A 25403-nucleotide genomic window follows, 5' to 3' on the forward strand; every position below is an offset into this window, starting at 1 on the left:
AACCAGAAGATACATTTAGGAAATTAGTGGAGAGTAGGGTGTTTGAGGGGAAGTAGTTATTGCTGAGGCTGAGATCATGAAAAACTTTACCAATAAAGCTTTTCCTTACTAAACTAATGTTGTGAATAATGGAGAACCATCAGAAGATCTTAGGTAAGGAAGTGAATTTTCGGGGGAGGAATTAACCTGAGAAGTTGAAGAGTGTAGGTTTGAGAACTTTCTGAGGAATAATTGATAGGGTTTAATGACTACTTCCATGAGAGAAATAAGAATGGAGTGGTGAAGAGTAAATTTAGGGTTTCTAATTTGGTAGACTGTCTTTGTTAGGGAGGAGTAAGAAAGCATCCCATTTTGACGTAAGTTTTATATGACAGATGACACCAAGTGAATATGCCTACAGACAGAAATAGAGACCTTCAGTCTGGGAGAAAGTTCTCAAGATAATATGGTTATGGGAGTCATTTGGAACCAGGGGAATTTCATTTCTATGAGGATGTACATTGATAAATGGGCCAAACACAAAATTAAAGGGAAACACACGTTGAAGTAGCACCTAGAGGAGAAGCTGGCAAAGGAGACTAGAGATGAAAGAGCTAGCAACTGCAATCTTGGCTACTTTAATTATCTGATGTTCCCTATACTCCCAGGGTAAGTGAACTGAAAAAATAAGAGTATTTTAATTTTATGATTGGACGATAAAATACCTGCCACCAATTTAGGACATTCTAAACATTTAGTAAAACTCAAGAAAACCTGTTATTGATTGACTCAACCAGCTAAAAGAAACATACAAAATCTAAAACATACAAAAATGATTCTTAAATTCAAGAATTCCAGAAGTCTTTGATACTTGAATTTTAGTCCTGGCTCTTCCATTAATTTGGGCAAATCATTTAAATTTTGTGACCCTGTTCTCTCATCTTAAAACAAAAACAAAACTGATGCTGGCATAACTAAATGATATCTTAGGTTGCTTCTAGCTCTAAAATCTAGAGTTTTTCCAGGGACCCAAGCAAGTCTGAGATGGAAATCTTAAACAGATTCATGCAGGAGCAAACCTTGAAGTAATAACTGTTTCCCTATCTCACCCTTTCCCCTTCTCAAATGAATATTGATTTAGATAGACCCTGTTATACACAAGGTATTGAATATTTTTCCAGTTCATGTCATGAGTACTTTTTTTTTTTTTTTTATGAATACGTTTTTGATCGCCGCTCATCCCACTCTGAGTCGTGTCTGGTGTCATACCAATGGAATGACATCCATTCGTACTCCACCTAGAAGAGCCTCTATTTCCTTGGTGCCTTTGAAGTGGCTCATCAAATACATGAGACTCCCCTTCTTCCTGAAAGAATCACAAGCTTTCTTCAGGGAGCTGTTTTAAATGAGACGGGGCTCTCTAAACTGAGGGACTCAACGCGGTTCAGTACACACTCGGGACCTCAGAACTACAGACTTTCCCCTTCCCCCGAATTAAAAAATAAATAAATAATAAATAAAAACACTTTACTTTTAACAAGCCTAATGATTCCCTTGCAAGAGGTATTTACTTTATTATTAAGTAACAATGGTGCAGGACAAATGCGGAATTGGGTAAGGTCCTTCTTCACTTGATGATTGCAAATATTTGTACCAAGCACTGTGCCGGTTCGGAGATTTACATCAATTTAAAAAAGACAATCCTCGTAAGGTCGTCCCCGATTTGGGTTGCAGCACGGAGGGAACTTCCGCATGCACAGTCTTCCAGGTGAATAACTGGATATTTCCTTAAGGACAGGATGTGAAGTCTTCTGCCCAAGAAGACAAAGCAACCAACTCCCTTTTCTTCGCGCCGCCTCATTAGACTCCTGGATCGCGTATACGTTCACAACGCCGCGCGCTCACAACAGCTTGACTCCTTCCAGTGGATGCACCAGCCCGGCGGCAGGCTCCGCCCCGAGGCCTGCCGCATTCCCAGCGGGCGCCACGCGTGCGCCGTAGCCCCGCCTCTTGCGGCGCAGTGATGGCGGAATTGGACATAGGGCAGCACTGTCAGGTGGAGCATTGCCGGCAGCGAGGTGATCTAGCAGTCCTTAGCTCCGGGCATGGTAGACTGGGTCGCACTGTGTCTTCACGGATAGTGGTGGCGGGTGAGGGGGGTGCTGGGGCGGGGTGAAGTCTGAGGAGGCAGGGTGGATTCGTCTCTCCTGGGTCTGCAGTGAGATGTGTTGGTATTTTTTTCTTGCTCCAGAGCCTTTGGAAGAGACTTGTGGTCTTTTTAGAAGCGAACCATGCAATTTCCGAAAACATGCCTTGCAGCGTTCCCTTTGTTTTTCGAGTGTGCCTGGCCAAGAACTTGTTGTGTCCTTCCTACTCATTTTTGATGTCGGGAGACTTGTGTTCCCCTCTGATCCCGCCACTACAACCTTGGGCAAGCCACTTTCCAAACTTTTTAATCTGTTACTTACCTGTCAGATGGAGTCGGGTGAGGTCAGTTTTTCACCTGTCTTCGTGGCTTCTCGTGAGAATGCCCTTAGCTTTTAGCAGATTCTCATCCTCAGACTATTCTGCTAAATGATCTTTATGCTCACTCAGTTCTTTGATTGAATATTGTTGACTCAACAAACATTTACCAAGCATCAATTTTGGTGCTGGAACTACATAGGAGGGTATAGAATAGTCTTTTCCATAGAAAAGCTTTCAGGATAATGTGCATTTTGGAGCATTAGTAAAGCGATGTGCTCTCTACGGTCAACTGAGAGCCCAATCTAATAGCCAGTGGTAGTGTGGCACAAGCTTTAAGATGTCCTACACTTGGACAGGGAAGTTTCCAAAGCATTAGAGCGATACAGAATGCTCAGTCTTTGGTATCTGGGTTTTGCTTCAAATGTGTGCCGTCACAGTTGACAGTTACTACATAGGGTGGCAAATAGGTTTCATCTCTCATTGCAGCTTCAGTTATTGGTTGTAGGTACCCGGTGAAAAGAGGACTCCGAGATTTAACCCCAGTTTTATTGGGAATGCCATAATGGTTTAGTGATACTTGCTGTGGGCAGCGGGGGAAAAGGGCACACTACCCTCTATGTTCTTCTAACTTACAGTCTTTATGTGTATATTTTACCACTGGCTGTCATGGCCAGCCATTCAGAAAACCTGTATTTCTTTTCATAGAGATCTCTCATAGAGAAGCTTAGCCAATTGGTTTTGACTGTAAGTTATGTTTATCTCTGGTATACCTGATTACTAAGTCTGTGGTATCTGCCAAATTCAGGGATCTCTTAAGATATAAATATATATGAAATGAGTCCAGGGTTTACTTCTTCAGAGTAGTGGAGAGAGGGTTAGGATTTAGAGGGTATTAAGTGAGTATCCTAAATCTCACTTAGCTTCTGTATGGATAGAAACATAGTTTCCTACCTTGATCTTAACTCTTCCCTCTAGGTCCTTTTGGTCTGCATATAGTATCTAATTCATCATCATGAGTTTCAAAGTAGAAAGCATGTATAATTTTTCTAGTTTGAAAGAGACATAGAAGTTAGAATATTATGTGCTTCATTTTCTTCTTGTTAACAAATGAGTGCATACTTTTTTGGGTATGCAGCATGCTCACAGTATCATACCTCAGAACAACAGTGTCAATTCACTTTACTTACTTCTGAGGTAGAAGAACTGTATTCAGACTCCCTGGTCCTACAAGCACAATTATCCAGGGATCCCTTTGGGTTATGATAGGACCTCTTTCTGTTTTAGTTAAGGTACCCTATAGGATGAGAGACCTTTTCGGGGGCAACTGTAGTCTTCTCTAAAATGTACCTTTTGTTTTCACTTTGTAAAAGTGCGATTGGACATACCAGCTTCACTTGACTGTATAGTTTCAGGTGCACAATATATAGATTTAGCAATTCATTTACTGCTCCGCGCTTACCATGATAAACGTAGTCCTCATTGTCACCATCCAGTGTTATAATATTATTGACAACATTCCTTATGCTTTTCATTTGTGAATTGATTATTTTATAACTGGAAGTTTGCATCTCTTAATCCCTTTATCTGTTTCACCCATTCTCCCACCCACCTCTCCTCCGGCAACCAGCAGTTTGTTTTGTGTACTTAAGAGTCAGTTTTTTTGTTTGTTTCTGTTTAAAGTTCCACATGTAAATGAAATCATATGGTATGTCTGTTCTGTCTTATTTCATAGTGATACCCTCTAGTCCATGCACGTTGCCACAAACGGCAAGGTCGCATTCTTTTTTATGGCTGAGTATTATTCTGTAGTATATTTACGTACCACATCTTTTTTTTTTTTTTAAGATTTTATTTATTTATTTGTCAGAGAGAGAGAGAGAGAGAGCAAGCGCATACACACAGGCAGAGTGGCAGGCAGAGGCAGAGAGAGAAGCAGGCTCCCTGCCGATTAAGGAGCCGGACGATGCAGGACTCAATCCCAGAATGCTGGAATCATGCATGACCTGAGCCCAAGGCAGTGGCTTAACCAACTGAGCCACCCAGGCATCCCTTACATACCACATCTTTATCCACTCATCTATCATTGGACACTTGAGTTGTTTCCATATCTTGGCTATTGACAGTAATGCTGCAGTAAACATAGGGGTGCATATATATTTTTGAATTAGTGTTTTCATTTTCTTTAGGTTAATGCCCAGTAGTGAAATGATTGAATCATATGGTATTTCTTTTTTTTTTTTTAAATGGTATTTCTATTTCTAATTTTTTTAAAGAACCATTGTGACAGGTATAAGGTGATATCTCATTGGCTTTGATTTGCATTTTCCTGAGGATTAGTGATTTAAGCATCTTTTCCTGTATCTATTGGCCATTCTTATATCTTCTTTGGAGAAAGGTCTATTCCGGGCCTCTGCTCATTTTTTAAAATCAGGTTGTTTCGTGGGTTTTTTTTGTTTTTTTTTTTTTTTTTATCTTGAGTTGTATAAGCTCTTTATATATTTTGGATATTAATCCCTTTTCAGATACATCATTTGCAAATATCTTGTTCTATTCAGTAGGCTGCCTTTTTGTTAATGGTTTCCTTTGATGCACAAAAACTTTTTTATTTGTTATAATTCCAAGTTTATTTTGTTTTTGTTACCTTTGCCTTAGGAGACTTACCTAGAAAATGTTGCTAATGCTGATGCAAGGAAGGAAATTATTGCCAGTATTTTCTCCTAGGAGTTTCATGGTTTTAGGTTTCACATGTAGGTCTTTAATACATTTTCAGTTTATTTTTATGCCTGGTGTAAGAAATTTTTTTGGTTTCATTCTTTAACAGGTAGTTGTTTAGTTTTCCCAACACCATTTATTTTATTTTTTTAAAGATTTTATTTATTTATTTGACAGAGAGATCACAAGTAGGCAGAGAGATAGGCAGATAGAGAGAGGAGGAAGCAGACACCCTGCTGATGTGGGGCTCGATGTGGGGCTGGATGTGGGGCTGGATGTGGGGCTCAATCCCAGGACCCTGGGATCATAACCTGAGCTGAAGGCAGAAGCTTTAACCCACTGAGCCACTCAGGTGCCCCAGCCAACACCATTTATTGAAGAGACTTTTTCCCATTGTTTAATCTTGCCTCCTTTGTAATAGGTTACTTGACCATAATAAGATTTTAGACCACTGTTTTCATTTTCATTTATCTCCATGTATTTTTTTAATTTCCTTTTTGATTTTTTGGTTACCCACTCATTGTTTGGTAGCATGCTACTTAGCCTCCAAGTATTTATGTTCCTTCCAGATTTTTTCTCTTGTAATTTCTAGTTTCATACCTTTGTGGTTAAAAAAAAGATGCTTGATAATGATTTTAGTCTTCCTAAATTTATGGAGACTAGTTTTGTGGCCTAATAGGTTATCTGTCTTAGAGAGTGTATGTATTTGAATGTATTCTGCTGTTTTTGGATGGAATATTCTGTGTATGTATTAAGTCCATCTGGTCTAATGTTTCATTCAAAGTCACTGTTTCCATATTGATTTTCTGATTGGATGATTAACCCATTGATGCAAGTGAGTTGTTAAAATGCCCCACTATTGGGCGCCTGGGTGGCTCAGTGGGTTAAGCCTCTGCCTTCGGCTCAGGTCATGATCTCAGGGTCCTGGGATTGAGTCTCACATTGGGCTCTCTGCTTGGCAGGGAGCCTGCTTCCTCCTCTCTCTCTCTCTCTCTGCCTGCCTCTTCACCTGCTTGTGATCTCGCTCTGTCAAATAAATAAATAAAATCTTTAAAAAAATAAAATAAAAAAATGCCCCACTATTATTGTATTGCTGTCAGTTTCTCCCTTTGTTAGTAATTGCTTTATATTTTTGAATGCTCTTATGTTGGGTGTATAGATACTTGTTACATGCTCTTGTTGGGTTCCTTTTATCATTATGTGTCTTTGTCTCTTGCTTCCATGCTTGTTTTGAAGTCTATTTTGTGTGCTGTAAGTATTTTGGCTTCCATTTGCATGGTATGTTTTTCCACCCCTTCACTTAGAGTTGTACGTGTGTCCTTCACATTGGAGGAAGACCCTTTTAGGCAGCATCTAGATGGATCTTGTTTTTTAATCCATTTGGTTGTCTTGTATCTTTTGATTGGAGCATTTACTCCACTTACATTTAAAGTAATTATTGAACAGTATGTACTTATTGGCATTTTGTTACTTGTTTTTTGGTTGTTTTTTCTTCTCTTGCCCTCTTGTGGTTTGATGGCTTTCTTTAGTGTTAGGCTTGGATTCCTTTCTCTTTATTTGTATATATCTCTTATAGGTTTTTGATTTGTGGTTATTTTGAGGTTCGTAACATGCATATGGCAATTTATATTAAATTGATGTGGTTGCTTAAGCTTGAACACTGTTCTAAAAGGATTTTATTTTTATTCGCCCACCCACGTTGTATGTATATGTCATAGTTTACATCACTTTGTGTATCATTGGACTTGTTTTTGTAGATACAATTCATTTTACTGCTTTTTAACCTCCACGCTGGTTTTATAAGTGATTTTTGTCTACTACCTTATATGTTTGCTCTTACCTGTGAAATATTTTCCTTTCATAAGTTTCTTCTAGTAGGGCCTTTTCTTTCTACTCAGAATTCTCTTCAGTGTTTTGTGTAAAGCTCATGTAGTGGTGATGAACTCTAAGTTTTGTTTATCTGGATGATAACTTTGCTGGGTAGAGTGTTTTTGGTGGCAAGTTTTTTCCTTTCAGCACTGCAAATATATCATGCCGCTATCTTGTGGCCTATAAAATTTCTGCTTGAAAGTTAGCTAATAGCCCTATGGGGTTTTCCTTGTATATAGCTTTTTTTTTTTTTTTTTTCTTTTTTTAAGTTTTTCTTCCTGCTTTTAAAATTACCCTTTTGGGAAGGGGGTAGGAGAGGCAAAAGGAGAAGAGAGAGAACATTAAGCAGGCTCCATGTCCAGCATGGAGTCCAATGCAGAGTTTGATCTCATAACACTGAGATCATGACCTGAGCTTTAATCAAGGGTCAGATGCTTAACCGACTGAGCCACCCAGGTGAACCTAAAATTATCTCTTTTTCATTACTTTTTGTCATGTTAGTTATTATGTGTCTTGGTATGGACCTCCTTGGGTTCATCTTGTTGGAGGTTCTCTTTGCTTCTTAGATATGGATGTCTGTTTCCTTCCTCAGTTAAGTTTTCTGCCGCCTTTTCTCCTTTTCTGGGATCCCCATAATGTGAATGTTAGTATACTTGATGATGCTGATTTCCTCTATCCTATTCCAATTTTTTATTATTTTTTCTTTTTTACTCTTCAGCCTGGTTGCTTTTCATTATCCTGTCTTCTGAATTTGTGGTCTGTTCCACTGCTCCCCTTATCTGTTCTCTCTAGTGTGTTTTTTATTGCAGCTATTAAATTCTTCATTTCCAACTGGTTCTCTTTTACATTTTCTATATCTATGTTGAAGTTCTCTGAATTTCACCCACTCTTTTCTCAAGTCCAGTGAGTATCTTTGTGACTGTTATTGTTTTCATTATTGGATATATTGCTTATCACAGTTTCTTTTAACTCTTTTGCTGTGATTTTTTGTCCCGTTCTTTAATTTGGGACATATTTTTCTCTCATATTGTGTAACTCTGTTTCCATGTATTTGGGAGATCAGCTATGTATCTTGGTCTTGAAAGTTAGTGTACGTGTGTTGAAGAGGTCCTGTGGTGCTTGTAGTACAATGTCACCTGGTCACCAGAACCAGGTGCTCCGGGGTATCTTCTCTGTGGGCTGCATGTGCACTACTGTTGTGGCTGAGCCTCATTTGCCTTCAGCCCTGTTGGCTGCAGTGACCTACTTGGCTTCCTGTGGGCACACTGGGCAGAGTTTGGTTCCTGCACTTTTGAGAGGCCTTGGTGGGCTTGGAAGTGGCTGAGCCAGCATTCAGAGTAGGTATGCGCAGACAGCCTCTATGGTCCAACTGAATGGTGGGGCTTTCTCCCTGAGTGGCCTGTTAAAAGCTGTTAGAACTTGGGGCGTCCTGTGTGTGGGGTTATCCCCCACTTCCCCAGGGCAGGAGTCACTTTGGAGTGGCACTGGTCCCTACTGGGACTGCTTGGAGATACGGCAGGAGAGGAGCCCCTTTGGAGGGAGTCTGCTGAGGTGAGCAGATTGGATGGGGTAGGAAGGCAGGTGAATGCATGGACAGAGGCACCCTGGTAGCAAGGTAGTTGGAGAGTGTTAGTGCTGGTTTTTCCAAGGCCCCTGCTATCTAACCTGGGAGAGGAAAAGAGAAATGGTGCCCTCTAGCACTTCGGTTCTTGGAGAAGTCTGAGGACCCTGTCCCTCTAGTGCACATTCTGAGATTAGTAAATAAATTGCCTTCATGAATACCCAGGTGTTTTTCAAACAGCTATTTCTGTGCTAGTTGCCAGCAGTTACTTATTCTAACTTTTTAAGTGTGAGGACTCCGTTTACTATTGCTTCCAGCTCTAAAAGATTTTTAAAATATCTGGAGGTGACCCCAGCTGATTTTAAAAGCTTGTGAAGTTTAGCCTCACTGGTTTTCAAAGCCTGATATTATGAGGACTTCTCTTCCCAGTGCAGGTTTCCAGTAGCTGGGGTGCTTAGTACGGGCTCTGATCCTCTAGCTTCTCTGTGCTTGTGTCCCTATTTATGTCTAGTCTTACCGCAGGTTTGGATCCCAACTGTGTCTCCACTCCTCCTACCCTTCCAGTATGTCCTCCCTCTGTAGCATTAAGCGTGGAAGATCTGTTTCACGTCTTAAGGTGTTTTTCAGGGGTAGCTTTTATCTTGGTGTATCTGTGGGAGGAGATGAGCTTAGGGTCCTCCTACACTGTCATCTTCTCATTGCCCCAAAACTTCACTATTAAATACTTTGCTTAGCATTGCTAGGTTAGTAAACTGTGGAATCAGAATTGAAACCTAGGATTTTCACTTCAAATGCAGGATTTTTGTAGCATACAGTACTCAGAAACAACACATAATAAATCTGGGCATCCAAAAAACCCTAGTACTTTTTTTTTTTTTTTTTTTTTTCTGATTTAGCACACTACTACAAAGAACATTTAATCTCCTGATAATCCAGTCATTCCCAGAGTGCTTGAGGTTGTGATAGCTTTTATTTAACTACTACTTCCTACACTAGGATATAGGTCAAAAAGAAGAGTTCTCCTATAGAGGTAGTTCAGTACTTTAAGGATCTTTTTGTTTAAGAAAACTAAGTCAAAATCAGATACTGACCAGTGCATGTAACATTTTCCCCTCAATTTTAGATTTTCTTCCTTTTGTGTGTGATGGTTGTTCAGGAGTATTTTGGTAAGTTAAATTTTTATACAGGATTTGGGAGTAATTTTAGTGTTTGTAATATGAGATTTATTTCTGAAAAGCAGAATGATTTAAAATAGTTTTTAATTTAGCCACTGATATTTTATACTATAGTAATTACTTAGAAAATATAGTCCTAGGCTCTGATTACTTGTGCATACATATGGGTAAACTTTAAACTTTCAGAAATGAATTTGTCTTTGTGATTTTACATAGAAGTTATATTGTGGTCTTGTAATCATAAGGAGAGAACATAGCGACAATATAAAGAATATGGTAGAAGGGACTCCCTGGGTGGCTCAGTCGGTTGAGCATCTGCCTTTGGTTCAGCTCATGGTCCCAGGGTCCCAAGATTGAGTCCTGCATCCGGCTCCTTGCTCTGGAGGGAGCCTGCTTCACCCTCTGCCTGCTGCTCCCCCTGCTGGTGCACATGTGTCTCACTGTCTGTCTCTCTCTCTGACAAATAAGATCTTAAAAAAAAAATAAGAGTAGGGTAGAAAACAATCCAGGTACTTCATTAATTAAAATGAAGAATCTAGCCTATACATTTCTTAAATTGGATATCACATGTCCATTGCACATACATCACATGCAAGATAAAACCTGGGAACTAACCAAAGATTTTGAAAAAGGTCTTTTCTTTGTAATTAAACTTTTGTGTTTTAGGCCTTCTTCTTTTTTTGTTTTTTTTTTTTTTTTAAGATTTTATTTGAGAGATAACATGAGCATGAGTGGGGATACAGGCAGAAGGAGGAGAGGGAGAAGCAGACTCCCCACTGAGCAGGGAGCCCCATGCAGGACTGGATCCCAGGGCCCCTGGGATCATGACCTGGGACGAAGGCAGATGCTTAACCTACTGAGCCACCCAGGTGCTTCCATGTTTTAGGCATTTAACTTATTAAATAGAACATGGAAAAAATTAATTATCTTCAGAAGGTAACTCAAAGATTTATTAGGATTAAATAAAAGTAATGCATATTTTTCAGAAGTAGAGCATTTCTTTGACATTTTATTCCTGATGGTCTTTGACAAATAAAAGGAATTAAAAGATTCTTTGTATTTGCACATACCTTGAAGGATTCAGAGGCAGTTTAGAGTGGTGAATTGTTTTTATTCATATTGAAGTAGAACAGTTGGATTTTGAAACTTTTGAGACTATAGATGCTCTTTTTTTTTTTTTACGATTTTATTTATTTCTTTGACAGAAAGATCACAAGTAGGCAGAGAGGCAGGCAGAGAGAGAGAGGGGGAAGCAGGCTCCCCGCTGAGCAGAGAGCCCAGTGCAGGGCGCGATCCCAGGACCCTGAGATCATGACCTGAGCTGAAGGCAGAGTCTTAACCCACTAAGCTACCCAGGTGCCCCTAGATGCTCTGTCTTTAATTTGTCTGCCATTTCAGTTTATTCTTATATGCAGAGTTAATGTATTGTGAGTATTCTTAATGATACTAACCATTAACCATTTAATGTAGTGTGAGTATTCTTAAGGATACTATCTAATTACTACAGTTATCTTTAAGCACATTACTTGATTGAATTTAAACTTTTTTTTTTTAATTATTTAAGCCTTGAACACAGAAGCAGGGAGTCACACAGCTGTCCTGAGGTATGTTACTAGTTCTAATAAAATGCTTGTATTTATGTACTTTCATTCAGAATTTGAATTTAAAACCAGTCAAGGTACCACAGATTAAAATTTGGCATACTAAACCAGTTATGTAAAGAGGCTCTTAGTTCATTTTCTGTTATTTTTCTCAGTTTGTTTTAAAGAAAAATTGGTTTCCTTGTTATTTATAAATTGTTATCAATCTTAAACATTGAGATTAGGTTTAGGTAGCCCACTTACAGCTTTAGGCTCTATATTTATAAATCTACAATGGAGTTAACATTTTCATCATATATTCCTTCAAGTTTTCCTCCACCGTTTTGTTCATTGTCCTTATTTCCTAGTGTTAGGATTCGGTATTTACAAATTGTTCTCACTCAATCAGCCTTAGATCACCAGGAACAAAACTTTAGTCCAATAAAATCCTCACTCCAGTTCTGATCTAATTGAAAGATTAATAAGAGCAGTTAGATAGAAGCCAAAATATCACTGTTACTACTCACAGAGGATAAACTGAATGATAAAGCTTAGTGTGGTGTAGTGTAGGTTGCAAAGGAAATCCAGAATTAGGCAGATTTTCCTACTAGTCACAGCTGCGCTTCGCCAGGTTAGGCCTCCTCCTAGAGAGCAGTTCAATTCCAAGAGGGAAGAAGAGAAAGCTGAGCCCACCATACCAAAGGTAATTTTCTCATATTTATAAGTTGCTTCATCTCCTTTTGTCAGAGAAAGGAAAGAAGTTAAACTGAAGCGAGTTGATTTGGCAGAAAGCTTTGTGCCTTACATTTCAGTTGATATTTTATTCCTGCCCAACATTTACCAAGCACTTTACTAAGGATTTTTATATCTGTTTTCTCAATTATAGAAAGTTAAATGAGCTTCAGTCCCAATCTGGTCCTTTGAGGCTTAGGTGATTTATGTTAGGAAAATAAAAATTAACATTTTGATACTGTGCAAATTAACTGGAGGGAAGTAGTCATATAGTAAACATATTGATGTTTCTTTAGCTTGATAATCTTCTCTGTGCTTTCCTTTTTCTTACGATATCACTTGATTTCTATGAATGTCTCTCATAGAATGTCAATTAAGATCTCCTTAAATAATGAAATGAAAATAATTTTACCATTAGATCAAATTTGGAAAAATAGTCAATTCCAACAAGATATAACTACCATTTATATAGAGGAATGCCCTTTGGTTGTAGATTTTAAGAGATTATTTCACTAAATTCATTCAACTCTAAAAACCTAGTTACTTAAAACTCAAACTAGCCTGACCTGGATTTTTTTTTTTTTTTTAAATCTTGTAAAATCTCTTCTTCCTCAATATTTGCTGGTACTATAATAAAAAATGCAGAATAGAGCATGTAGCAAAATAGAGAATGTATCATTGTAAAAACCATCTTTAACCTTCTGTATCATGGATAAACATACTTTTAAATTTTCTCATACATATATATAGTATATATTTAACTTCCTAAAATCAGCATAGAAAGTAGTTATGACTTGCCACTTGAGGGTTGATGAAATGATGACCTAAACATATTATTATGGGAGCATCTCAGTTTAGGACTGATACAGAGTAGAAGACTAAAATTATGAAGAGTAACTGAATAGTCATTTTAACTTGACTTAGAAGATAAATATACCATAGTAAGAAAGTATGAAAATGTAGAACAGTCAGCAGAGTAATCCTTTCTCACACCTTATTATAATCTGTTATGTGAGAGTACATAAGTTGTTCTGACAAGTTTAAGCGAAAGCGATATGAATGTTGCCTTCCAAAATAGATGTTGATTTGCTTTAAATGTGAAATATATGATGCCATTTTCCCCTTTGTACATTTTTCAGGTGACTGTAATCAATGAGAAACTGAAGTCAGATAAGCCTACATCTTACCCATGCTCATTCAAGGACTGTGCTGAAAGAGAGCTTGTGCCAGTTAAATGTCCTTATTGTGAGAAGAATTTTTGCCTGAGGTGATCACTGAGATCATTCAAATTCTGTATATCTGTTTAAGTTGTATGCTAATTTATGAAGTAGTGTCACTCTTCTGTTGCTCATAGGCACCGTCATCAGTCGGATCATGAATGTGAAAAACTGGAAATTCCTAAGCCTCGTATGGCTGCCACTCAGAAACTTGTTAAAGATATTATTGGCAAGTATCTAGAAAGCTTGTTTTGTTGTTTCCTTATTGCTGTATATTTGTTACAGAGTATTGCTTCTTTGATCAGCTGGCACATTATGGAAGGTGTTTTTATGGCCTCAATGTTTGTAACTTGGTATAGACTTTGATGACATTTTTGTGACCGTATTTCTCACAAGGGCTGTGTGACTAGTGAAAAACTGGGAATTCTATGGATGTGCCCTACCAGATGTTCTCTTTTACTGGGCCACTTAGATCAGCTGGTTAACTATCATGGCTAGACATGGTATTCATAAGGCCAATGTAATGGTTTCCTTTCTTTAAATATGAATCTTAAGTCTCATCAGCTATCTTATGAATGTTGCTGATCATCTGAAGCACCAGGAAGAATGTGTCTGTGACTTAGACCAGTCTTTCTGGCAATCTCTTCAGAATTTTCATTCTGAATTAGGATAGTACCTTTATTTAAGATCTTCTATAGCCAAATCTCAGAGTTTTTTGCAGAGTTGTTAGTGGTTGTTTTGGATTAAATGGACTTAAATTGGAAAAAAGCACATAACAGTGAGTTTTTTGACATGGGGATTGCTTAGGTCAACCTCACTGTATTTTTTTAATGGTCATGTAAATATAATACCAACAAAAAGAATGTGGTATCTATATAGATCCATTGTATGTAATTTGTGTACATTTCAAGGCCATAACTAATAAATAGTAATTGGTAGAACTTTGGAAAATGTAATGTAAAAATTCTATGTGTCTATATGCTTATACTTATTTCCTAGATTCTAAGACTGGAGAGATAGCAAGTAAACGACGGAAAGGTGCAAAAAATAGTGAAACAGCTGCAAAGGTAGCACTGATGAAATTAAAAATGCATGCTGATGGAGATAAGTCATTGCCACAGGTGGGTCTCAGAGATTTTTGAAAAACAGAAGTGTTCCAGAGATGGCTGAAGCTCCTTTTTTACTCTTCCCACCCATCAAGTAACAGCTAATCTGAACCTGATAATGTATTGTTACTAGTATGATATGGTAATACTTTTGAGTTTTTTCCACTTTACAAAGTATCAGTGAACCATCTGCATTCTTTTCAACCTTTTTTTTTTTCACTTGGCATCATGTTTTTAACACTTACCTATGTGGATACATTTAGTCTAGTTCATTCATTTTGATACCATTTTGATGGTGCACATTATTCCATAGTATGAATATACCACAATTTATCCATTTTCCTAACGAACAGACTCAGATTTTTTCTAATTTTTTTGCTATTATAGACTGTTCTAGTAGTGAACATCCTTGTGTATGTGTGGGAACATTTTTCTAGGGTGGTCCCTTTAAGATTCCATAATATCAATTATATTTTATATAATATCCCAGTACATATGTACATACATGCATACATATGTATATATGTACCTTAACACAGTTTCAGTAAGTAATACCTAGTTCTGTTGTATACTAGCCTTATGTGTTACATACTCTGCTGTTTTTTGTTCTGTTTCATTTAAAGATTGTTGATTTTATAACCCTTAAAGGATGGAGACCATCAATCAGATTGAAAAATGCCACTTTAAGGAATATATCTAGAAATAGAAAAGCTGGGTCATGGGGTTTCCTCATCTTCTGTTTTACTAGATAGTATCAACTTTCTGTTGTCAGTGGTTGTACAGATTATCTCCTTCCTATCGTGTCTGAGAGTTTTCAGTGTTTCTTGTTTCTATCTTACTGAAGTTTAAAGTTGAATTTCCTTTGTGACTAATAAGGTTCAGTTACTTTGCATTGATTTATTGGCCATTTTATGTCTGAACTATTCATGTACTTTGCACATTTTTTTCTGTTGGGTGTTTTTCCCCCACACTTTAAAAAAGGGTTATAGGATTTTTTAATATATTCTGAGTTCCAGTGCTTTCTTGACTAAACAAGTTTCCTGTATCTTTTCAGTCTATGGCTTGTTTTCACTTTGTTTTTGACTCTTTAGTGGTTCAGACTTTAGAATTTTAATGTACTCAAATTTAATTTCCTTAAGATTTGTACTTTTTGAAATAAGTTCTTTTCTTATATCATCCTTTAAAAGTTAAAAAAAAAAATCAACTCTTTGTTCCATTTGGAACTTAGTTGTAAGTGAAGTAGATTTTTTCCCCCCAGTAGGGTTCTATACATTTGTTCTATACATTTAGGATTAATTTATGGATCTCAGTTCAGTTCCTTTGGTCTGTTTGTCTGTCTTTGCATCAAGAGCAAACTGTCTTAATTATCATAGTTTTGTAATAAGTAGGACAAGTCGTTCCACCTTATTCTTTGCTTCCAACCACATCTGTTCTTGGCACTTTACTCATTTGTAAATATTTTAGGATCACTTTGTCCTGTTCTTTGAAATTGCAATTTTGATAGGAATTCTTAAATTTTAGATTAGCAGCAGTTGACATCTTTTAGAGTTTTGATTCTTCTCATCCACATCTAATGATTTCCAATTTTTCTTTAGGTCTTTTTTTTTTAATGTCTTTAACATTTTATAATGTTTACACATATTTATATATCTTAGGCGCCTCATCATTTTTGTTGCCATTTTAAGTGACAACATCTTTTTTAAAAAATTACATTTTCCTAATGGTTATTGCTCATTGTTGTATGTTGTCTTTCTGTCTAGCAAATAACCTTTCTAATAGTTCCCATAGTTTGTAGATTTTCTGGGATGTTTTCTGTGTAGCCATATCTTCTGTGAATGACAGTTTCGTAGGTTTCTTTTTTTCCCCCCAAATTTTCTTTTCTTCTTCTCCTTATTTATCTTAGTGCATTGGCTGAGATCTCCAGAAGTCTTGAAATAATGTGGGTGAGAGTAGGCATCTTCATCATTTTTCTGACTTTAATGCAAATGACTTTAACATTTCATCATTAAATGCTGTGTTTGCTCTAAATTTTTGGTAGTAGCCTTTATCAGGTTAGCAGTACTTCTTTCTATTCCTAGTTTGCAAGGAATTTATATCATGAATAGGTTTGAACTCTTACTGTAAGTTTTTTCTACATCCAATAGGATAATTGGGTGTCTTTTCTTACCTTACAAATGTTTTAAATTACATTAATCGATATTTTTGTTGAATCATCCATATATTCCAGAATAAACTGCTTGACTCTGGTATGTAATTCTTCTAAAATGCACTAAGTGATGAGCTATTATTTAGTGTTTGATATTAGTACCTATATTATACACATAAAATTGAGTAGCTTTCTTTTTTATTCCTTGAAATCTTTGTAGTGAGTGGGGATTATTTGTTCCTGAAGGGTTGTTTTAAAGGGTATTAACAACCTTTGAATCTGTTGCCTTTTTTGAGGGGAGAATTTTGAATACTATTTCAATGTTTTAAATGGTTTGTGGTTTATTTGAGTAGTCCTTTCTTCGAAATTTTGGTAAAATTTTTTTAAAGGATTTTATTTATTAGAATTGGAGCACCCGAGTATGGACTAGAGGGAGGGGCTGATGGAAAGGGAGAGAGAGAATCTCAAGCTGACTTCTCATTGAGTGCAGAGCCAGTGTTTGGGCTCAGTGTCAGGACCTTGAGATCATGACCTGAGCTGAAATCAAGAGTCAGGACACTTAATCAACTGAGCCACCCCAAATTATAGTAAACATTAATTTGTCTTAAAACTTCCTGTTTGGTGTAGATTTTCCAGTTTATTGTTATAGAGTTGTTCGTTATTTTCTTATGTTCCAAAATCTCTCTTGTGTCTTTAGTAATCATTCCATTTCAATGTTAATATTTTTTATTGATACTTTGCCCCTTGAACAATCTTGTTAGAGGTTTGTGTATGTGTGTTTTAATTTATGTTTTAGTTGTTTTAGACAACCATATTTTGGTTTTAGTGCCCTCTTTACTGTTTTGTTTTTGCCTTTTTTTTTCTTTCTGTGTCACTGAATTCTGCTTTTATATTTCCTTTTATCTACTTTGCTTAGATTTTCTGATCTTTTTCCATCTCCTTGCAGTGAATTTATTTTCAGCTTGTTTGGGTATGGGGTTTTTTGTTAACTTGACAGTTTAAACAGAGAAAAGTTACAAGAGGAGTACAGAGAATTTTTCCATATTCTTTATCCGAAGGTACCAATTATTTACATCTTGCCCTTTTTGCTTAGTCATTTGCAGTCTTTCTCCTGCCACCACCCCTCACCCATTTGTGTGTATTCATATGCATGTCTGTGTGTGTATGTGCATACTAATTTTTGGTCTGCTTGATCTATCAGTCTGAGACTGAGGGTGCTAAAATCTCCCACTATAACTGGTTTTGTCGGATTTCTTTCTTGTAATTCTAATGGTTTTTCTATACATATTTATTATCAGGTACATGGAATTTCTTATATCTTTATGAATTTTGCCTTAAATCTTATTTTGAATGATAATACTGTTTCATGAGCTTTCTTTTAGTGACTACTTAACTATTACATCTTTTTAAAATCCCTTTATATTTAACTTTTCTGTTTTGTTTTAGGGTGTCTCTTGTAAGCAGTGTATAGCTGGACTTTGTTTTCTTTAATCCAGTTTGATAGTATCTTTTATAGGTGAGTTGAATCCATTTGTATTGTGATCACTGATACATTTGAACCTATTTCTTCCATCTTATGCTTTTTGCTCATCAACCTTTTCCTTTGATTATTTTCTCTCTCCTCACATCTTTTGTATTGATTACATTTTCTATATTCCCTTTTATTCTGCTGGTTTAAAACCATTGATTATAGTCTTGTTGGGTGATTATTTCTTAATATTTTCCCCTTTTTTTGAAATCTTGATTTGATGGTTTTAAAATTACAAATGTAGTACATGCTTTTACAAGTGTAACCTTTAAAAGATGTATAAAGGGAAAAACCAACACACCATCCTTGGCCGATGTCCTTCTCATTAAGGCAGTGGTTCTCAGTTGAGGGTGATTTTTGTCCCCTAGAGTTGCTTGTCACAACTGGACATGGGGATCCTATGGTATCTAGTGGGTATAGGCCTGAGATGCTGCAAAACCTCCTATTATGCATAGGACAGTGGCCACAGTAAAGAATTTTCTGGTCCAAAATGTCAGTAGTGACAAGGTTGACAAGGGCTGCCCTAAGGTATCCAATAATATATTGTTCAGATTACTTTGCAGTTGTTTCATTACTGAAACAAAATAGTAAAAATTTGTATAGCACTTACTTTGTTCCAGGCCCTCTCCTAACACATTTAATCATTGCAAGGAGCTTCTGATATAGGCACTATTAATTTCTGCCTAAAAGGTAAGAAAATTCAGGCATAAAAAGGTTAAGTAATTCGCTAGTAGCATAGCTACTAAGTGGGGAACTACCAGTTGAAACCAAGTGGGCTGGCTTCAGAAACCATGTTCTTAACACAGGTGATAGCTTATCATGGGGAATGCCACAGGTCTGTAGCTGTAACTTTTCCCCTTGCATTAATGTGTGTATGTGTTTAGACACATGTACTTATACACACACACACACACCCATGTGTATGTGTGTATACATATAATTTTACATAAATGGAAATGTTTACTTGTATATGTATGCAAACACAAAGTATCTTTTGGTTATTATTTCATTATTTTATAAAAATGGCATCATATCATTTAGTCACCACATTTTTCTTTTTAATACTCACTATATATTAGAACCTGGGGATACAAGAGTAAATAAAAGTCCTTGCCAACATGGAGTTTATATTCCAAGGGGTGAGAATGGCTACTAAATATTATATATGATACCATGTCAAATAGTGATTATGGCTATAAATAAAAATAAGGCAGGTTTAAGTGGGCTATATATCGTTATCTCTACATATCCTTTTCATTCATGCCCAGCAGAAATTCCCTCAAGGGAGCTGGTGTGGCTTTAAATCATTCTTTAAAAAACTAGGTAAATACTCCAGTTTGGATATACAGGTCTTTTTTTTTTTTTTTTTTTTTTTTGCCATTTTTCTCTTGATGAACATTCAGTTTGTTTCTAGTTTTGGCTACTGTGCTAAAATAGTCTCAATCTGGTTTCTTATTTCTGTGAGCTAAATTCCAAGGAGTGTTTGCTTGGTCAAAGGGTATGTGTATTTTAAATCTTTGTAGGTGTTGCCAAACTGCTTTATAAAGAAGTTGTAACTATTTACATTTCTACTAGCAGCAGTTATTAAGTCAGCTTTTATTGACTGATTACACCATGCCGAGCATTGTTTTGTGGCTTTAAATTTTTTATCTCTTAATACACACACATTTGCTGGTACATTCCATAACTGGAAATACTGGAATATTCTGTATTCTGTGTCCTCATTTCACAGATGAATAATCTGAAGTTGTCTCAGATAACTCAGGATGAGGCTGCCCACCTACCCAGTTTAATATACTGCCTCTTGGGGCCAGACATGAAAGTACCCTTTCCTCCTCCCCTGGTTTGCAAGTAGCTGTTATCCTTTTTAATGTTTTCCAGTCTAATGGCTATTAAAAAGATATTTCTAATTGCTTTAGTTTGCATGTCCTTGACTACTGTTCAGTTTGAGCATCTTTTAATATGTTTGTTGGCCATGTGTAACTGCTCTTTTAGTCACCCATACATATCCTTTGATCATTTTTCTCGGTTGTCTATTAACCCATACTCATATCCTTTTATGTTGTTTGGTCAACTTATGGAAATTCTTGGAGTATAATAGATGTTAAATTTTTTTAATCTATAATCAGTTTGCTTTGGAAATTATTTTTTTCAAAATCTACTTTGATTTTGCTTATGTATCTCATTGACATTATCAGTGGTTATTTTTTTCTAAGATTTGTCTTTTTTTTTCTGCTTTGGTTTTCTTTATTTTTTTGCATCTTGCATTTGTCTTTAATCCATACAGAATTAGTTTTTAGCATAAACTATGAGCTAAGGACCCAATTTTATTTTCTCCCAGTTTTTTAGCTAATTTTGTCATCACCAATTATTAAATCATTTCTCCTATTGAAGATGTTATTTGGTATTTCAATTCATAATAAGTTTAAGATTTATTTTTACTGGGTCTATTTTTGGATTTCCTATTCCACTCATTTTTTACTCCTATCAGTACCGACTTGATATGATGCAATAGCTTTATAGAATGTCCTAATATAATAATATAAGTCCCATCTGTATTTTTTCTTAGCAGTTTTATTCTTTATTCACCCATATTATTCATCCTTATTATATTCAAATTAAACTTTATGGGTGGGGTTTTGGTCAAATGGGTGAATGGGAGTGGGAGATACAGGCTCCCAGTTATGGAATGAATAGGTCATGGGAATAAAAGGCACAGCGTTGGAATATAGTCAATGATATTGTAATAGCGTTGTATGGGGACAGATGGTAGCTGTGTGGTGCACATAACATGATATATAAACTTGTCAAATCACTATGCTATATACCTAGACTAATGTAATATTGTATGTCAACTATAGTAAAAACAAAACAAACCAAACAAATAAACCTCTTGGGATTTTCATGGTTGTCTTGATGGGACAAGGTTTTGAGTGACAGACTCCAGTAGGTAACTTTAAAGATTTTAGGCTCTTTGAAGGAGAAATGGAGAAACTGAGAGAAATCATTATAAATAGCAAGAGAGAACACAGCATAGTCTTAGATATGTGGCTTCCCATGCCCCCCATTTCCCACAAGAATATAAGCTGTGAATAATAGCGCCAATAGGATGTAACGGTTTGACCATTTATAAGAAACCCCCTTTGGTATTCTCAGGAGGATTTATACCCTCTTGAACTCTTCCTCTTTGTAGTGGAGATTCTGGCTTCCTTCCTACTCACTAGATGTAAGCAACTGACGTAAAAGGTCCTAAATACATTGTCTAGTGATTTCTGTAAGTTAGGTAAAGTAAAATTCACTCTCCCAGCTAGTATGGACTATAAGTCCTGACTGAAATCGTTCTGAGGGATTCACTTTGGATTTGCATTGTAGGATATGTAATGTTGTCTAAGAATCCTGTAAGTCTTTTCATTTATTTAGCTCCTGTTTTGTCTTCTGTAACATTTTGTTTTTCTTCATTTAAATCTTATTCCTTATTTTCATCCCTAATTATCTCATGGGTTTTGTTTCTGTTGTGAACAGAATATATCCATCTACCTCTATATCCAGATACTTACTGCCAATATAGAGAAAAAAAGGTGTTTCCTGTTCATCTTACTCAGTCACATCACCAAATTCTGTGATTTTTTTTTCTTTGCCTTCATTTCCTAGGTAAACAATCATACCCCACTAACAAATAAGGATAGTTTCAATTTTAATTTTTCAGTAATTATACTGCTTAATTCATCTTCTGTACTGTATTATCTAGAATCTCCACTGTAATGTTTCATAACATGATATTAGCCATGCGCTTACATTTTTAATTTTTAAAATATATAATTACCAATTTTTCTCTCAGAATCTAAAGTTACTTAGTATTGTATCCTCTTGAATAAGACAAGGAGTTTGACATGCTTTCACGTCCAGTTGAGTGTCTCATCCCTTCATCTTTGTTCACACAGGATTCTTTTTAAATCAGTAGCTGTTAAAATTTACCAACATATTTTTTGAATTTCTCCTTTCCTTAGGACTCACTTTTATTTTGAATAAGTACTATAGTTCATTCCTTAAGAGTCTTCATTGGTAAACTTCAAGTCTTCTGAAAAAGCTCTTATTTTGCCCTCACTTGAGCTGGAATGTCCATTAGATTCTCTCAACTCTCTTAATACACTATTCATTGGTCACTGTTTATTATTGAGGAAGCATCTGTCAATCTTGTTGCTTTATGGGTAATCAGTCTCTTTTTTGTAGTTAGGAGTTTATGATATTTTCTAATTTTAATGCAGTGTTTCTACATATGAATTTATTTTGATTGCCCAAGGTGGCCCTGGAGGTATTTTTTTTTTTTTTTTTCCTGGAGGTACATTTTTAATCTGACTTATTTTTTTTTACTTTTGGAAAATTATAGTCATTACCTCTGAATATTGCTTCCTTCTCTTAACTTTTGTTGGACATATTTTTGGATTTATAATTTCTATCTTTATGTCTATTTGTGCTACATTCTAGAGGACTTTCTCAATTACATCTTCCAATCAGTTAAACCTTTTCATTGAATATTATTGAAATTTCTCCTGTTTGAGTTTATTTCAGAAACTATATTTTAAAATTTTTATATTTCTTATTGGATCTTCATAGCTTGCCTTGTTTCATTTCTGCCTATTTTTGATTCATACCTTTTTGGTCCCTTTTTACGGATATATCCATAAAAGTATCGTTTTCAAGTTCGTTTAGTTCATCTGCCTATGGTAAGTTAACCTTTGTTTTGAATTTCCATTTATAGATTCCACATGTCTGTCTTAAGTAGGTGTTCCTGCTATATTGCTCACTGTGGTCACTCACCTCTCCCTCTTTAGCAATTTTGCACTTTCTTCCACTGGCCAGTCTACTCAGATTGTGCTTTTGCTCTGCAGAGCTTTTCAGATTATTATGGATCCATTTACTCAGTTGGAAGACCTTGGCTTTGTTCACTGTCAGGAGGTTCTCTCTGTGCTTCCCTCCATTCCTAAATACTATGTTTTGTAAGCAGTATCTTAAGTTAGCATTCAGCAGCACCTTCTTCAGCGTCCTTTCCTGGAGCACAAACTCAGTGCTAGCCTCTGCTTCCAGGCCATGAGCCCCATCCAGGTACTTCATCCCCATGTGCCACTGTTGTTTCCCACTAACCCACAGCTGAACTTTGGACTACTGCTTTCTCTTCTGGAGCTTTGAAAGTCTATGTCTCAGCCTGCCTACCTGTCACTTGTGTGTGTTTGTTTCATTTCTGATCCTCACGGATGCTTGTCTTTTTCTTTTTTCTTTTATTTCTTTCTTTTTTTGGGGTGAGGCTATAGCTTTTAAATTTTTCCTTTTGTATTTATGCTCTTTTTTTTTTTTTAAAGATTTTATTTATCTGACAGTGCAAGCAAGGGGAGCAGCGGGGAGAGGGAGAAACAGACTCCCTGCTAAGCAAAGAGCCCGGCTCGATCCCAGGCCCTGGGATCATGACCTGAGCTGAAGGCAGATGCTTAACCGACTGAGCCACCCAGGTGTCCCAAAAAAACCAAACTCCTAAAAAAAAAAAAAAAATTCCCCTCCCTTCTCCTACGTTTTGAATATAAAATCCCAGGAAAAGACCTTGATTGACCCAATTTTATGTCACATCTTGTCTTTGCACAGACCACCCAGCCTAGGGCCTTAGGTCCTATGCATATGCATTTAGGTGGATTCTTAAGTACTGTGACTGATATTCCCACTAAAAGATACATCATTAGAGGGTAATCATCTAACCACAAGAAGAGAGGAAGACAGGTCACCGAACAAAAGCAGATGTTCTCTGTTTATATATGTGAGTGTGTGTGTGTGTGTAATTTGTATTTTAACTTTTTATTTTTACAGAAAGAAAGAGTTTACTTTCACGTTTTCTTACCTAAGGGGAGCAAAGAGAAGAGCAAACCAATGTTCTTTTGCCACCGATGGAGCATTGGAAAGGTCATAGACTTTGCAGCTTCTTTAACTAGTCTTAAAAATGATAATAACAAATTAACAGCTAAGGTAACAACTGGTTATAATTTTTCTTTAAAAGCTTTAGGATACCTGTATACCAGCATGTTTGTTTATTACAGCATGATTTATTTCCTTTCATTTTTTTCCCTTAACAGAAATTAAGGTTATGTCACATTACTTCAGGAGAAGCCTTACCCTTGGACCATAGTTTGGAAACCTGGATTGCTAAGGAGGATTGTCCTTTATATAATGGTGGAAATATTATCTTGGAATATCTTAATGATGAAGAACAATTTTTAAAAAATGTTGATTCTTATCTGGAATAGTCATGTAAGGATTCAAGCCAGAAATAAAGAAAATTTTATGTTAAGTCAATTTCTTTTACTACAAACACTATATACATATATTTTATTTTTAAAAGTTGCTTTTTAACTTATTTCCATTATGTCATAATTTACATTATCAGTTTCTATTAAATTAAATTTGAATTTTTGTGTTAAAGTTTAACTATGAGCAGTTATTAGTAAATTCAGTTATTAGTAAATTCTTATCTTTAGCTTTTATTAGGTTGTGCTTAGTAACAACAAAAAGGTGTATTTCATTTAGTTAATGTCAGCTGTTGTGGCGCTGCTGCGTATCCTCTTTACTCTTGGATCCAAGCTGAAGGAATGATTCATGTTTGGGACATTGCTACTTTTAAGGCAGAGGAAGAAAGAGATGGTTTTTAGAAAATACATGTATCCAAAAAAAAAAAAAAGAGAGAAAGAAAAAATACATGTTTCACTTTTGCTTTAAGCAAGTAACCTGGCCAAACCTTGTATTATGAAGCCAGGGTATAAAGCCTTAACTATATATCCAGATCTATAAATTGATGTGTGTACATGAATCATAGAAACTTGGAGACCATCTCATTCATTCTTCTAAGTTTTTAGATGAGGAATCTCAGGGTAGGAAGAAGAAATGATTTTCTTGGTGTTCTCTGTACTGCATTGGGGCATATCTCTCTGATAAAGGTCCTCATCCAGTAGGATTTACCTTTTTTGTTTGTGTAAATGTATTACAAATGAGAGTAAGATGAGGTAGCACAACTTAATTTCAGTATCTTTATATATATCAAAGCAAAATACATACCAAAAGGAATTATATTTTACCAACACATTAAAATGAATGCTTCTGACTGATCTATCTCTTCCATCGGTACTCAACAAAGTACTACCATATAGAAGAAATAGAAATGATTTCTTCTTTTCCCTTTTTTGTTCTTTTTGGGAAAGACTTTGTCCCTTTTCTGTTTTAATTGTCATGGACACAAAGTAGCTTTACATATAATTAAATAAAGGAAACTCAGAATGTTCATCTCTTTGTATTTTC

At 36.1% G+C, this 25403-nt stretch overlaps 1 protein-coding gene across 2 annotated transcripts; it reads left to right on the forward strand.

Moving 5' to 3' along the window:
* Nucleotides 1–2002: 2002 nt before the first annotated feature.
* LOC111156841 (zinc finger AN1-type containing 1) lies at nt 2003–24358 on the forward strand. 2 transcript variants are annotated; one of them, XM_022517940.1, is made up of 8 exons: nt 2003–2057; nt 9711–9753; nt 11327–11366; nt 13214–13341; nt 13429–13520; nt 14291–14416; nt 23929–24080; nt 24188–24358. In XM_022517940.1, exons 1-8 carry the CDS (start codon nt 2003–2005, stop codon nt 24356–24358), a joined length of 807 nt encoding a protein of 268 aa, XP_022373648.1. The 2 variants fall into 2 exon arrangements, with proteins under 2 accessions (XP_022373648.1, XP_022373649.1); XM_022517941.1 differs by having other exon boundaries at nt 23935–24080.
* Nucleotides 24359–25403: the final 1045 nt, after the last annotated feature.

This window comes from Enhydra lutris, unplaced genomic scaffold (assembly GCF_002288905.1).
Source record: "Enhydra lutris kenyoni isolate GAN:26980312 unplaced genomic scaffold, ASM228890v2 scaffoldscaffold49, whole genome shotgun sequence".
Lineage (NCBI taxonomy): Eukaryota > Metazoa > Chordata > Mammalia > Carnivora > Mustelidae > Enhydra > Enhydra lutris.